The sequence below is a fragment of the Euleptes europaea genome, chromosome 4, assembly GCF_029931775.1.
Source record: "Euleptes europaea isolate rEulEur1 chromosome 4, rEulEur1.hap1, whole genome shotgun sequence".
Classification (NCBI taxonomy): Eukaryota; Metazoa; Chordata; class Lepidosauria; order Squamata; family Sphaerodactylidae; genus Euleptes; species Euleptes europaea.
The window spans coordinates 15,531,781-15,547,014 of NC_079315.1; the positions used below are offsets into that span (position 1 = coordinate 15,531,781).

A 15,234-nucleotide genomic window follows, 5' to 3' on the forward strand; every position below is an offset into this window, starting at 1 on the left:
ATAGAATGGGAAGGGTGGTGTTTTACCAGACCGCCAAATTGGGCTGCCCAACAAGGAGTGATCAGTGAGCAGAGTGGGCTGTTGCTCAAAGCCAAGGGACAACAGAGTCCTCCAAAGTACCTTGATTACTTGTACTTTATTATATAATGTAGTTATATTCTGTATAGTGAAGGTATCGATTTGCATTTCTTTTCTGTTTAGTTTTTTGTTATGTTTTATGTTATAAAAATAATTAAAAAATTATTTTAAAAAGTTTTTAAAAAGTAGCAATTACCTCTGATAAAAGCATGCACAGAATTAAAAACAAACCGATCAGATGTTGATAATCAATTAAACCCTCAACATTTGCTTGCAGCCACAACACCGCTTTACCTGGGGAAGAGTTTTCTTTAAGGACCCCAAAGACCTGAAAGAATCCCTGAAGTCATGCCCCCATTCGGAAATGCAGTGCGCTTCATCGACAGCTATCAGAGTCAAGCCTGGGAGGAAATTATCACAGTGCTTTTATTAACGAGACAAAGAAGAAGAAGAGTTGGTTCTTATACCCTGCTTTTCTCTACCGTTAAGGAGTCTCAAAGCGGCTTACAATCACCTTCCCTTCCTCTCCCCACACACACACAACAAACACCTTGTTTAGGTAGGTGAGGCTGAGAGAGTTTGGAGAAGACTACGACTGGCCCAAGGTCACCCAGCAAGCCTCCACGGCACAGAAGGGATTTGAACCTGGTTCTCCTTTATCAAAATCAACCAAAAGGAACGGAGAAGCAGAAAGCACAGCTAAGACAGAGCTCTGTAGCTAAACTTCCTTCAGGAAGCACAATCATATATTTTTTTAATTTATTAAGAGAAAATGAGAATATAACAATAAAAGAAAATGGAAGTATAACATTACTAAAATACTCATAATACAAATTCTTGAAAAGAAACTAAAACCGTGCTGCTAATATAACTAAAATATCCATAACAGTGAATCAAGCAATACTCTATCTATCTATCTATCTATCAGCATGATTGCATCACTCCCTCTCTGCGATTTACACATTGGAGTGTTTTTTCCATCCTTGAAATTGATACGTTCCAGCGAGCGTCCAGTTCGTCCGTATTTTTGTCTTTATTATAATACGTCATCTTAATTAAAGCATAGGTTTCTTTAACTTTATCAAGCCAATTATTTAAATTGGGGGGATTTATTACTTTTCCAATATCTCGCAAGATTTGTTCTGGCAACCGTTAGTATATGAATTCAGGAAGCACAATCAGTTTGGGAGTGTTTTTGTTGTATTAACTGTCCCAGACCTACCAATCGATTGATCGAGTTCCTGAAGCCACAACAAGTTCCCCAAGCAGAACTCCGGCGTTATGTAGACGACTCTATAGCAGCCCCTATGAGAAAAAAAAAAAAAAATGAAAGACGCATCGTCACTGGCCAGAAGTGAAGAGGGGGTGAAAAATTCATTCCACAGAAATACGAAGTTTGAGATTTGCATTAAGAAACATTCAAAAGCAACTTTAGAAGTTATCCAGTAAGATGTGCTTAGGTTACTTGTTTTAGAAAATGTAATATCCGCCATACCTGTAATTAAAATAACAGTCAAAAGTAGTTTATGGCAACAAAGTACAAAAGCAAACTATTAGAACAATAAAAATTCATCCATAAAATGCAGCATGTCAACAACAACTAAAATCATAAAGATAAAAGCAAACTGGAAGCATGTGTACCATCTTGAAAATCACCGCAAAATTTATACAAATTTCCTAACACATCACAGGGTGTATTTTCACAACTTAGAGAGAAAAAAGATGAGAAGGAGTGACAGGGAAGGAGGGCTTACGCTTTGATTTCCCTTCGAACATTTTTCGATTGTGCTGACCCGAGAAGGCAAGCTGGAATTCCTGACATCCTGCAAGAAAATACCATTAAAGGGGTTTGAAGCACTATAGAAAAGTAACTTTCAATGCTTTGTTCAATTTAAATGTGAGAATAGTTTCCTATTATGTCTTTTAAGGAAGTAGAGGGAAGCACAACAAAATTGTATTCTCTTATAAAATTATCAACATCCGGGTTTGTAAAAGGATTTGGGGACAGGAAGAGAAAAAGCAAGTTCTAGAAGCAGGAAACACTGCAAAGTCCCCATACAATGCTCCTTTTAAGTTCTAGATGCAGGAAACAGTGCAAATTCCCCATACAACGTTCTGTTTTTAATACAGCACCACATGCATGCTACAAGAAAGTGAAACTCATTAACATTTCCTTTCTCCTTCCTTTTTTACAATGTCAAAAGTCACACTATTAAAAAAGTGTTTCTTTAAAATTGCTTCAGGTATTAAATCCTGTTCACTTTTCTTCTTTCAGAGAGCTAGGCTGTTCACCAAACAACAAAGAATTCCCTGAGTAGAAAATATACACCATCTTACTGTATATACCAGTATTGGCGAACCTTTTAGAGACCGAGTGCCCAAACTGCAACCCAAAACCCACATATTTATCGCAAAGTGCCAACACGGCAATTTAACCTGAATACTGAGGTTTTTGTTTAGAAAAAACAACTCATACATTAACATCCCCACTTCATCCCATGCTAGCGGAGTCGCTCTGCACAGGATCGTGCGGCCGGACAGTCTCTGAGGGGTGCGCCCCTCACCTTATAGAGAGCGTAATGCAGGTACAGGTAAGGGGTGTGTCGCTGGAAGTCGTGCAGGACTCGCCCAAAAAGCTCCAGCTCAGCCAGCCCCTCATCCGGCGTGGCGCCGGGGCCCGGCTCTCCAAAGGCCGGCTCCCCGAGCCAGGGCTCCTCTGGCGCCTCGCCACTGCTGGTGGCGCACTCCTGGTGGCAGTGCGCCTCGCTGTTGCGCAGCAGGCGGTGGAGGCGCAGGCTGGTCTCCAGGGCGGGGACACTCTCCTTCCAGCCCTCACCCTCGTACTGCTCCAGAGTGTAGGCGCACTGCAGCGGCAGCAGCTTGGCTGCCAGGAGGCAGCGGAAGCTGTACTTCTCGTACTGCGCGCCAGCCAGGGCGGCCAGCAGCAGCGGCAGTAGCAGCCCCCAGCTTCGTCGCTCCATGCCCGCCCCGGCGCCGCCTGCTTCTGCTGCTCTGGAACCACTCGGAGGCCCATCGGGAGGCTCCGGGAAGCAGGGGGGAAAGGAAGGCGGGAGGCAGGCCCGGGCGGATCCCGCAGGGTCTTAGTGTGGCCAGCGGGCGAGGGACCAAATGGCCAAAACGCACGTGACGTTTTGCCTTGGATTTGCAACTCTCTAGATGTGCTGGGGCGACGGTGCGCGTGCCCACAGAGAGGGCTCTGCATGCCGCCTCTGGCACGCGTGCCATAGGTTCGCCACCACTGGTATATATGTTTACTTAACAGGCTAGTTCAAACAATATATTTTGGACACATTGGTTGAAGAAGTTCACATATTACATGGGTACGCCAGTTACATGAGCAAATTTCACTGCATTTTGCAACCATGGCACAATAAGAACCCAGCTAAATTTGTGCAGAAAGGTTTTGTACCCTGCTCCGATGACTCTTTTGTATAAATTCTTTAGCAATCCAGATTATTTTGACCCCTTGAAGATGAACTGATTTGCTGTGGCACACTGCCAAAGACTACAGTGCGCTTCACCAGAAGTATGAAGGATTATCCTCAGTTGCAAGAGTTTAGATAAACAGGATACACACACAGATGTCCGGGGTTTATGAACTAGCATAAGTTTGGCCGCAGCAAAGAACCACACCAAACCAACACGCTTCTGAGAGCAATCCTAAACATGTCTACTCAAACTCCTACTCAGGGCTATCCAGTGGGGGTTATTCCAAAGAAAGCGTTCTTAGGTCTGCCCTGAGAGAAGCAGCACAAAGCATATACAGGCCATACTTTGCGCATTGTGTGCCTGGAGCTGAAAGGTTGAGGAAAAGAGCCAGTACAACCAGGTAATCACCCCACCTAAAACTAGAATGCAGTGAAACCTCTTTTTGAATTTAATACGTGGTTCCCCCTCTCCCCCCACATACAAGCATTCACACACACACACCATTCACTAATATCAAAGGGTGTTTTTTTTTTTTTTTTTTTTAGTTAGGACCTCTGCAAGACACCATTCTTATGTCAGGTCCCATGTCAGGTCCCGGGGGGGCTAGGAGGCTGGGTAGTTGTGCGGTCCAAGGTCGAGTCAGTGGAGATCAAAACAGGAGTCCAAACATGTCCAGAAGAAGTCATGAATCAAGCCGAGGGTCAGAGTTCCAGGAATTCAAGCAGGTCGGAGAAAGGGTCAGAAGCCAAAGTGGATGCAAAGCAGTCTGGAAACTGAATCGTTGCTTCCACAGAGAAACTTCCCAACAGCCTAGAATATATGGTTCTCTGGTGGTGCACTCCTTTGCCCCACTAATTACCTAGCCTGGCTCCTGTCAGTATTCAGGGCTTTGTGTTCGCCTATACTCCCATGCATTCCTGCAGCGGGTGTCTAAATCTTTGCGTAGTCTTTCCCTCAGCCTAGCTACAGGCGGGGGTGATTCTATCAGCTGCAGCTGACTCTCCTCCTCATTACTCATGCTAGGAGCGGGGGCTTCAGCCTTTGATAGAGACCATTTGCTAACTTCCAAGGAGGTAGAGGGCCCAGCCTCTGCCTCTGCTGCCAACTCATCTGGGAGCTCTGTCTGTTCAGTGTCCTGGTCCCTGCTGACCACGACACCCTGCTTAGACTGCTGGTGTCTATTCTCAATAAATCGAGCTCCTAAACATGTAAACTGTGCTGACATGGATTCATTTTAGGCTTCCCTCTCAGCTTGATTTGCTGACACCCTTGAGAATTTGTTATTTAGTAAAAGTTATTGTGGAATTTGTGACCCCTCCATATTTGTGACAACCACTGTTTGTTGGTTTTTAATCAACTGGGTAAACATTAATGTATCATCTGAACATATTAATTGGTGGTTGACAAACTCTGATTTCAATTATATCATTTCCCTCTAGTAACTAAAAAAAACCCCACCCTGATGAAATTATCAAAGCAAGGGACATAGAATCATCATAAAAACACCCTCTCTCTACACAACATCTCTATCCCAGGAGGATTATGAAAACAACAAATGATCGTTCGGAACTGACAGCAAGGATTGATGAGTCTCCTATTCCCACCCCATCAAACTTCTATTTAAATGGACGACCCGAGCTTATTCCTCGAAAGACTTTTGTGAAGTTTCTCCGACTTGGATGCAGCACTTTGGGGCAGCCTCGGGGCTGCTACCAAGAACTTGGAGACCAACAAGCCCTCAAAACCACAGCAGGGCTGCAAAAGGTTACCTAGGACAAACCACTACCCCTTACTTACTCAAGTTGTAGTACCTGGTCCTCCATTAAAGAAATGAGGGGAGATATTACTATTCCAGTACCTCTGGTGTAGACAGGTGGAAACTGAAAGCACAAACTCTTGCCATACCCTTAAAAAAAAAAGCACATACTGCATAAAGGCATTCCGTACAAAGCCTAAAAAAATTCAGCTCTTCCTGTCACTGACTTCCTAAACCTTATCAGACTTTGCAGTGCTATTTATACATACCCACATATGTGTATTTTAAAAAAAATTAATTTCATACATGTGTAGAAAATTACAGCAAGTGCAAGCCCCCCCCTTCGATTCCCCAACTCCAATACCCTCCTAACTACATTGTAATACTTATTTTATGTGGCACCCAAACAATGTGTGTGTTAGGTGAGGTCAAGTCGCATTCGACTAAGACGACCCTGTAGGGTTTTCAAGGCAAGAGATTTACAGAGGTGGTACACCATTGCCTGCCTCTGCATATGACCTTGGAATTCCTTGGTGGTCTCCCATCCAAATACTTACCAAGGCTGATCCTGCACTACTATAAATGCTAACAGCTTCATTCGCAGGAACTTGCATGCATTTTATTAAACTTGTATAAATACAAGTTACATAACAAATACATGTAACGCACCAGTTGCCATAACAACGAGGTTATCTCTTCTGTCTTGCAAAACAGAAGAGATCACTTTCCACTGGACCCTGGAAATGAAAGAAAGGAGACAGCATGTTTCATTTCAACTATAACATCTGACAAGATGAACAGAATCTTACTGGGCAACTGAACAGCCTTAGGAAACAGACAGGTTCCATTTTTTTGCAGAAAACAAAGTTTTTTAGTTTTAACTGAGGAATGTGAAAAACTCCCTATTATTTCCTTAGTGTTACCTCCCCGCGACCTGCATGGACTAAGAGAATTGAAGGAATATGACTCCCAGTTTGAAACACCTAGGCCTTTTTTTTCTGCTGCAGCTATTTGTAACCTGAGTGTGGTTGGGCGGGGGGTATGAGCCAAAGAACAAAAGCCTCAGGGGCTCATGACCCATGGCTCTTAAGCAGGGTTGCGAGGTCCCTCTTCTCAACCAGCGGGATATATTGGGGGTGGAGCCTGAAGAGGGCGGGGTTTGGGGAGGGACTTCAATACCATAGAGTTCAATTGCCAAAGCGGCCATTTTTCTCCAGGTGATCTGATCTGCTAATTCAACTGATCTCCAGCCGATAGAGGAGATCTCCTGCTACTACCTGGCAGTTGGCAACCCTACTCTTAAGCCCGTGGATCACAGCTTGTGGCCTTGGTCAGATGGACTAACCTGGTGGACACACCAACCAGTATTGTCTACTTTTTTGTCTTTCAGGGTTTGTTTGTTTTTTAAACTAGGTTTTTTTTAATACGATGTTTTATATAAATTGGTTTAAAAGTGTATTTTTGTAAGCTACTTTGGGTCCATATAGGGGAGTAAAGCAGGATAAAAATATACAGAATAATAATGATAACTAAAAATCCTTGAAGATATTAATCCTAAAGAAATACTACTAATGTAAGTAACTTCACTTGCTGAAGGATATTGTCTCTGTCTACCTGTCCCTACCTCAAGCTCTTAAAGACTTCAAATACCAAACAAGGCATTTTAAGTTGCATTTGGAAGATAACAGTAAAAGTGTAAGGAAAGAAAAAGAGGCATAGGTCAACCAAGTATAAAGAAAGGTTGATATGGAATTCTGCTAAAGACAAACTGAAATTATATGATGCTTTTTCAGTAGCTGAATCCTTGCTTACAGCGAAGCAGCCCATATTTGAACATGGTAGAACATCAGGAAAACTCTTAGCTAAACTTCTTGTGGAAAAGGAAATGAGAAATAGGTCTATAAAAATTAAAACAGCTTGAGGTAAGATATCGCACATGGCTGCCCAGGCAGTAAAAGAATTGTAATGTTTTTAATAAAAATGTATATGCTGCAGAGAACTCTAATATAATATAATGTAAGAGAATGTCTCAATAATACTATGGTGCCAAGACTTTTGCAAGAATGTGAAGAGTTCCTGGGCCAATCAGTTTTAATTAGAGAAATAGCAGAAATTGTAAGAAATTTAAAAGGTAATAAATCCCAAGGTTCAGACAGGCTAACTAATGAGTTTTAGAAGGTCTTTCCAGAGACCTTGGTTCCATATCAGGGAGGTTATATAGTAGTATGTGGATGCTGAAAATTTTCCCAGAGACATACACAGATTCAAACATTATATTAATATTGAAAGAACAGAAAGACCCCAAGGAAACATAATCTTATCAACCTATTTCATTGCTGAGATTATAAGATTCTAACAGCAATTTTGGCCAAGAGATTAAATACAATTCTTACTATCTATGTTGGAATTCAGAGAGAAAGCGTGATGCAGAGGATAAGAGGGGTGGAACTCTAATCTGGAGAACCGCGTTCGATTCCCCACTCCTCCACATAAAGCCTGCTGGGTGACCTTGGGCCAGTAACAGTTCTCTCAGGACTCTCTCAGCCCATGCGGAAGCAGCGATAGGAAACCACCTCCAAACATCTCTTGCCTTGAAAATCCTACGGGGTCGCCAGATGTCAGCTGTGACTTGACGGCACTCTCCACCACCATATTGGAGTTGATCAAACAGGGTTTTTAAGAGAGAGGTTAATGTCTAAGAATTCCAGAAGACTGGTTAAGTTAACAAACCTAGTTAATAGACAACAAATGCCCACAATGTTTTACTTCGTGGATGCCAGGCCGCAATTATCCCATTTAGGGACACAACTAACGCAACACTCACTTGGGGCTATACTGAAAGGGAAGACACCAATGGTGGGCAAGCTTTCATTCAGAAACCCTTGATACATTTGAACACCCTGCAATATCACAATTAACATAAGAAAGGCCATGCTGGATCAGGCCAAGGCCCATCAAGTCCAGCAGTCTGAACCTGCCTCGTGCAGGAAACTCTATTAAATGATTCTGCAGGGGCTGGGGGGGGGGGGGGCTGTCCATGGGAATGCCAATCCATGTGGAAGCCTACCATACTCACCCATTCTTATCGGTTGGGCTTGAAGGTAAAGAATTAAAAAAAAAACTGTGGCCATGAAGAAATAATGAAACTTACGGTTTAAAATTTGAATGTCCAAAATAGATCTTTAGGCAACTGATTTGCTTATCATTTGGTCCGGGTAAGGAGGAGTCTTTGGGGGAAAGAGAAAACAATAATTTAACACTAGCAAAAGTAGAAAATAAGAGGGAAGTTTATTCATTGCATTTTTATTTTACAATATTTATATCCCGCCATTCAGCACTCACAAGGGCCACCAAGGTGGCTAACAAATTAAAAGTTCTTCAGTGTGATGACTGGGGAGACCAAAGAAAAACAAACCAGCTTAGAGCTCTTCCTTCCGATTTCTGACCTTCCATTTAAAAGCACAGGGCACAATACAAACAAATGTTACGTTTTTTATGTCCCATTTCAACAAAAGGAATGTAAGTACACACGTACTTCTTTTGCTGAAATGAGTGACATTTAAGCATGCTCAGTCCTGACTGGATCATACCCATAATTTGTTAAAGAAGCTCTAGCCAAGCTGAATGTCCATTTTTAGCTAGAAAATAGTGTTTCTGGGAAAGGTGAAGATGTCATAACCCTCCCCTTTTTCACCCAACTTATTTATGGTCCTGGCGGTGGCAACCATATTTCTCATTGCTGCTCAACATTAGCCCCCCCCCCCCGCATTTTTTTGCATGGCACAACACTCAAGTAACGGCATGAATCTTCATTTTCACACTGGTTCTTTGTCCCAATCATAGGACAACCCCAAAACATCTCCTTGGAGGGGGGAGAGGACAGCAAATTGGGCAACACAGACCTGAAATAAACTATTAAACATAATCATACTGGCTCCATGGAATGCAGGTTTTCAAGTGCATAAAAATTAAGATTTCTGCAAAGCTGAAGAGAAAGCAAGGACGTTCATATCAGGATACTCTGAAGAAGAGATTGGGTTCTCAGTAGCCATTTTCAGACAACCATCCTCCCTGTCTCATGAGAACAACATGAAAAGAGCTAGATAACATGAATCTGTGGGGTATGTTGCTAGGGTGGTGATAAACAAGCTGATAAATAAGGCTCAGAAAATGCCACCCAAGCTCACCCAAAAGAAACTTCAACCAGAATTTAAAAGGCCAAATGGCTTGCCTTTATGATTTACCAGTCACTTTCACTAACACTGGCAGATGCCGTTGCCACACTGTAAGCCAGTTAGGCCTGGACTTACTTTGGCAACAACATCACAAACTGACAACTCTAGATTTCGTCATCTCTGCATTTTGATGAATTAACTACAAAGGCCTCTTAGCATACATGTCCATGTCTGTTTTTAGCATACAGGATCCAGTGATTCCAAGGGGGAATTTCTCTACCCTTTAAATGGCAGATCACCCATTTCATATAACAAAATACTTAGGAAAAACCGCTTGGTTTCAAGAGAGGTTTGCCCTCTGGCGTGGAGCATTGCCATTTGAGAAGAAGGTCCGTGCAAAGCGGCTGTGTGATCCCTTGGATGTATTTGAGCAAACTCTAGGTTGCCTTTCGGTATTTACCCCAGCTTTCCTCTTCCTCCTCAATGCCTTCATCTTCATCATCTACAACAGCATCACTTGGTCTCCTTGTTTTATCCAGCTGGGAGTCTGCAAACTCTGCGTGGTGTTTGTCCACACCTTCTAACGACTGGAAGAGAGAAGGGATGACTTAACGTACCTTAGATCAAACAACTTAAATAAACAGAGACCCGGTATCATCATCATGAAAGAAGCTTGTTTTCTTAATGTAATAAAGAGCACAATACGAAATCACACAATACCCAGCAAGAGAATTTTTCATTAGTCATCAACAGTGTTACAACTTCTTTCCGGCCCTGCTCCTCTCCTTTTAACAGCAGCACAGAAGAAGAAGAGGAATTGGTTTTTATATGCCGACTTTCTCCACCACTTAAGGTAGACTCAAACTGGCTTGCAATCACCTTCCCTTCCCCTCCCCACAACAGACACCCTGTGAGGTAGGTGGGGCTGAGAGAGTGTGACTAGCCCAAGGTCACCCAGCTGGCTTCGTGTGTAGAAGTGGGGAAACAAATCCAGTTCACCAGATTAGCCTCCGCCGTTCATGCGGAGGAGCGGGGAATCGAACCCGATCAGACTCCACCGCTCCAAACCACTGCTCTTAACCACTACACCACACTGGCTCTTCCCAGTATCCTGTGCCAGGCAAAGCTTCACCTGCTAAACAGCACCCAGGTGAAAAGAAATGGGTTACGCATTTGTGGCACAGATCTAGAGAAGAAGTTTCTTAATTTCTGTGTGTCTGGCCCTGTTAAAATCACAGGAGCAGGGCCAAGAAAGAGGGCCACTCTGTTTCCTTGTTTTTACTGCACTGTTTTCCAATTGTGTAATCCAGTCTTATTGTTCTGTTTATTGTGCATCTTCACACAATGTTAAAACAATGCGGTAAAAGAAGCATAATCTCCCTGAATCTCAGCAACAAAAGTGGACTATAAATAAATATATAGCAAAGTCACTTTTTAGTGATTCTTTCTTGCCTCCAATTAAAACACCTTTTTTATTTTTGAAAGCCTATTCTTGCTCTGTCCAACACCTTCTTCTTTAAACTTTTTTCTCCGGAGCAGCTCTGTTCAAATTCTTCCTGGGGAAGCAATGTGATGTAGAAGAGTGGCCTGTCACAACGTATCCTTCTAGTTCTTTCAAGAATCTGGGCCAAGTCATGTTCTTTATATATACAACTACCATAAACATTGTTATTAGCAATGTTCTGGCAACATCTAATACTGTCACCTTGCTGAAATTAAACAAGTAAGACTGGCCAGTAGCTGGGTAAAAGGCTGCTTGGAGCCCCGATGCTTTTAACTTTGTAAAAGTAAAATGCACATGAACAAAACATATGATCGGAGAGGGAAGAGGCAGCAATTTTAATGCCACCTTATGTTAAATGGGATGAACAAATTTAATGCTCCTTGAAATAAAATTGAAGCACTCAACAAAAGCAATGGATGGCACTAAATTCAGTCCATACATCAATTTCTACCAGTGTCAAGGTTTATCTTGGAGAAACTCAGAGAACAAAGCCAACAGGGAGAAAAGAAGAATTGTTTTTTATATCCCGCATTTCTCTTCCGGGATTTAGGTTCTGGAGAGACTGTGGCGTCGGGGTAGCGGCGTGCGGCTCCCAGGCACCGACGGCACTGACCCTGCCACCAGCGGGGCAGTGTCTCTTATCATGGAAGAGCACTTACGCTGGCAGAGGGGTCACTCCCTCCTCCTATGCACTTCCAGCCCGTTTCTCAGGAATGGGTTGTAAATCTCTGAAGTCTCATTCGTTGGCTCCTTATTTTCAGGGCAAATCAGACTGAGCCGAGAGACAGATACACTCAGTGACCTTTAGTTAGCTTGTCAGTTGGCACCATACACTACGACAGGACTGGTCTGCAAGCTGCCAAGACGTTTAAGCAAAACACAGCTACATTCCAAAGCTACTGTTAATGTTATTAATTTGTATATATTTCATCCTTGATACATTCTGCCTTTCTTCCAGAGAGGACACGGCAGCATATATAGTGTTCCCAAAAGGTATCCCATTTAGGCATTGACTGCTTAGCCTCAGCAAGGTTGCTACGTCATGTGCCTTCAAGACCATACGTCGGGCCAAACATTTTACTTGCTTCTTATCATGCAACTGATGGGCGGGGTCCTAAACCAGGGTCCCCTAGGTACCATCATACCCACCAGCACCTTTTTTGATGCCTGCCAAGCTTTTTCAGAAAGTGGGCGGGGGCTAGACAGAGCATTTGCCCAGCAGGGCTTGGGGTTGGGTGTGCAGATTGTGTAAAAGTTGCTTTGGCAGCAGCTGCTGCCGCAGCACAAAGATCTTCATCGAGGGGAAGCAAGAAAATATTTTTAAGGAATATGTTTATTTTCAAAAGGCATCCTGTTAGACACAGCTTCCGCCTGATATTACAGTTAAGAACAAAAAATAATCAGCACAAAGGCTAGTAGTAAATTACCATTTCATTTTTTTAAAAATTTATTAGAAACTTTTAATCTTACAAAAGAAAAAAGGGGGGGACCTAGATATAACATTACTTTTAAAAAAACAAATACTGGTGATACAAATTTTTTGAAAAAAAACAAAACTAAAACAGCACTAATGTAACTAAAATACCCACAGCACTTAATCAAATACTACTCTATTTGTCTATTTAACTAAAATCCGCATTATTATTATATCACTCCCTCTCTACAATTTAAGAATGCTTTCTTCATCCTTAAAATTGTTGAATTCCAGCTCACTGGAATTACCATTTCAATGCAATAGTATGTAATACATTACAAATTTTTCAAGCAGTTCAAACAATTGTGTGTGTGTAAAGTGCCATCAAGTCAAAGCCGACTTTTCATGGCAAGAGACTAACAGAGGTGGTTTGCCAGTGCCTTCTCTCTGCACAGCAACCCTGGACTTCCGTGGTGGTCTCCCATCCAAATACTAACCAGGGCTGACCCTGCTTAGCTTCTGAGATCTGACAAGATCAGGCTAGCCTGGGCCATCCAGGTCAGGGTGTTCAAACGATTACCAACAGATAAATATTCAGTGAAAAGATCAATCTTCCAAGGTTCATAGTCTAACCCAGGGGTGGGGAACCTCAGGCCCGGGGGCCGTATGCGGCCCCCGAGGACATTTTTTGTGGCCCTCGGGAGCTCCGGGAATCCTGCCGCGGAGCTCTGGGGGGGGGGGAGTGCACGGAGACTGGGGCCCGGTTGCTTGGTGCTCCGTGCGCCGCCGGGTGTGTGTGTGTGGGCGGGGGAGGTGGGGTGGCTGGGGCCGGTCGCGCAGGCCGGCATGCGCGGGTGTGTGTGTGTGGGGGAGGCTTTTCTCTCTTCCTCTTTTTCTGTCACTCTTTCTCCTTTCTCTCCCTCTCTTCCTCCCTCTTTTTCTGTCTCTTTCTTTGTCTCCCTCCGTCCTTTTTTTCCTTTCCCTCCATCCTTTTCTTTCTTTCTCCCTCTCTCCATTTCTTTCTCCCTTTCTCTCTCTTTCTCCCTCCCTCCCTTTCCCTCTTTCTCTGTTTTCCTTCCTCCCTTGCCAATCGACTGTGGGCTGCGCCCCACTGGCGCCTCGTTTTCTGAGGCCCACTGCTGGCTGCCCTCCCACCTGGGAGGGGGGAGTGGGGGCACCCTGCAGGCCTTCTCTGGGTGGCCTCCCCTGGGGTTGCCAACCTCCAGGTGGTGGCTGGAGACCTGGCAACCCTAGCCTCTCCCCCCGCCGGGAGATCTACACCTGGTATGGCCCCCGAAAGATGTTATAAATGTGCGAATGGCCCTTGGCAGGAAAAAGGTTCCCCACCCCTGGTCTAACCTCTTACTAGAAAATATAAACTGCAACCAAAAAGTCTTTTAGAACGTAGTCCAACTGCTGTAGTAGTCAAAACAATGACAGCTTAAAGTATGTAGAAAGAAGCCTGCGGCCAAATCTGGCGCTGTGGACGTAGCAACCTTGATTGGGTGCCAACTTTGGGACAGGATTCCAGATTATCTTTCTCACATTTTCGCCAGCCCGCATTTCGAACAGCAAAATATCTTTACCACATAGTTTATGACTGCACTTGACATGAAGTGTCCATTTAATTCACTATAGGCTAACAGCAGCACAGGTTTTCTCTTTTGTATGCCTTTATGATATTACAGTTACGCATGACCTCACTCTCTCACGTTTCGTGGTCGGCTCTGCCTTCTGTGGCAGCCCTACCTGACTGTATATTATTTTAAACATTCAAAACATACTCCTTCAGAAAAGCAAAACACTGGAAAAACTTACTTTAACCATCTCCATTTCCAATTCATCATCGCTTTCAATGGTGCAAGAAGAATTCTCTTCATCCTCTACGAAGCTTATATCCTGAAAGGAAAATTTCCCAAATGAGCCAGTTTCCTTACTGTTCCCATCCTCTCATTGTAAGGAAGGAAGGTGTTACAGAAATACTTGACTAACCAAATTACAGAATTGTGCCTTTAGTATCTTTCCCACATAACACATGGATGGGGGGGGGAGTTGGAGGCTAAACAACACAATTTCAACTCAGATTGCAAAGCTGGTTAAAAAGAAAAAAAAAGAACCTTGAAAGAATTACGATTTCACGAACCCAATGAATATTTGAGCCCTGACCTGGATGGAGGGATGCCAGGTCCCTCTTTGCAACCAGTGGGAGGTGTTTGGGGCAGAGCCTGAGGAGGGAGGGGTTTGGGGAGGGTCTTCAATGCCATAGAGTTCAATGGCCAGAGCGGCCATTTTATCCAGGTGAACTGATCTCTATCGGCTGGAGATCAGTTGTAACAGCAGGAGAACTTCAGCTAGTACCTGGAGGTTGGCAGCCCTACCTGGATGGCCCAGGCTAGCCCGATCTCATCAGATCTCGGAAGCTAAGCAGGGGCAGCTTGCTTAGAACAAGGCTGTTCAAATCTCTCTTTTGCACAGTCAACAGCAACCGAAGCCTTAGCCCTCTGCTCACGTCGCGTAGTGTGTGGCTGAGGTGAATAGTAAGAGAAAGTTCTAGGAAAACCTTTTTGCTCTTCAAACTAGACATGGTTAACAAGTCCAGTGTCTCACCTCAGGGGAAAGCAACTAAAGAGCATATTTAGGACAGAAATACAAAATTTCTGGAAATTCTGATGTGGGTTTTTTTTGGGGGGGAGGGGGAGAATTGAAATACATGCAATACTTACAGTTCTATCAAACCTAAACCAATTTTACTCCTTTAACAGAAAATGCATCATGTATAACTACTACAAGGAAGAGCCGTAGCTCCGTGCTAGAGCATCTGCTTGGCAGAAGGTCCCAGGTTCAATCCCCGGCATCT

General features: G+C 43.6%; 1 protein-coding gene across 1 annotated transcript in view; it reads right to left on the bottom strand.

Annotated features, from left to right (window-relative positions):
- Positions 1 to 15,234, bottom strand: part of WRN (WRN RecQ like helicase) — an 82,091-nt gene that overhangs the window by 49,220 nt on the left and 17,637 nt on the right. Inside the window, exons 9-16 of the mRNA XM_056848930.1 lie at positions 14,196 to 14,276; positions 9,920 to 10,046; positions 8,436 to 8,511; positions 5,954 to 6,021; positions 5,326 to 5,434; positions 1,833 to 1,901; positions 1,301 to 1,383; positions 373 to 479 (exon numbers count right to left, since the gene is read on the bottom strand). Coding sequence (XP_056704908.1) covers positions 373 to 479; positions 1,301 to 1,383; positions 1,833 to 1,901; positions 5,326 to 5,434; positions 5,954 to 6,021; positions 8,436 to 8,511; positions 9,920 to 10,046; positions 14,196 to 14,276 — 720 coding nt within the window. The remainder of the gene's footprint in view (positions 1 to 372; positions 480 to 1,300; positions 1,384 to 1,832; positions 1,902 to 5,325; positions 5,435 to 5,953; positions 6,022 to 8,435; positions 8,512 to 9,919; positions 10,047 to 14,195; positions 14,277 to 15,234) is intronic.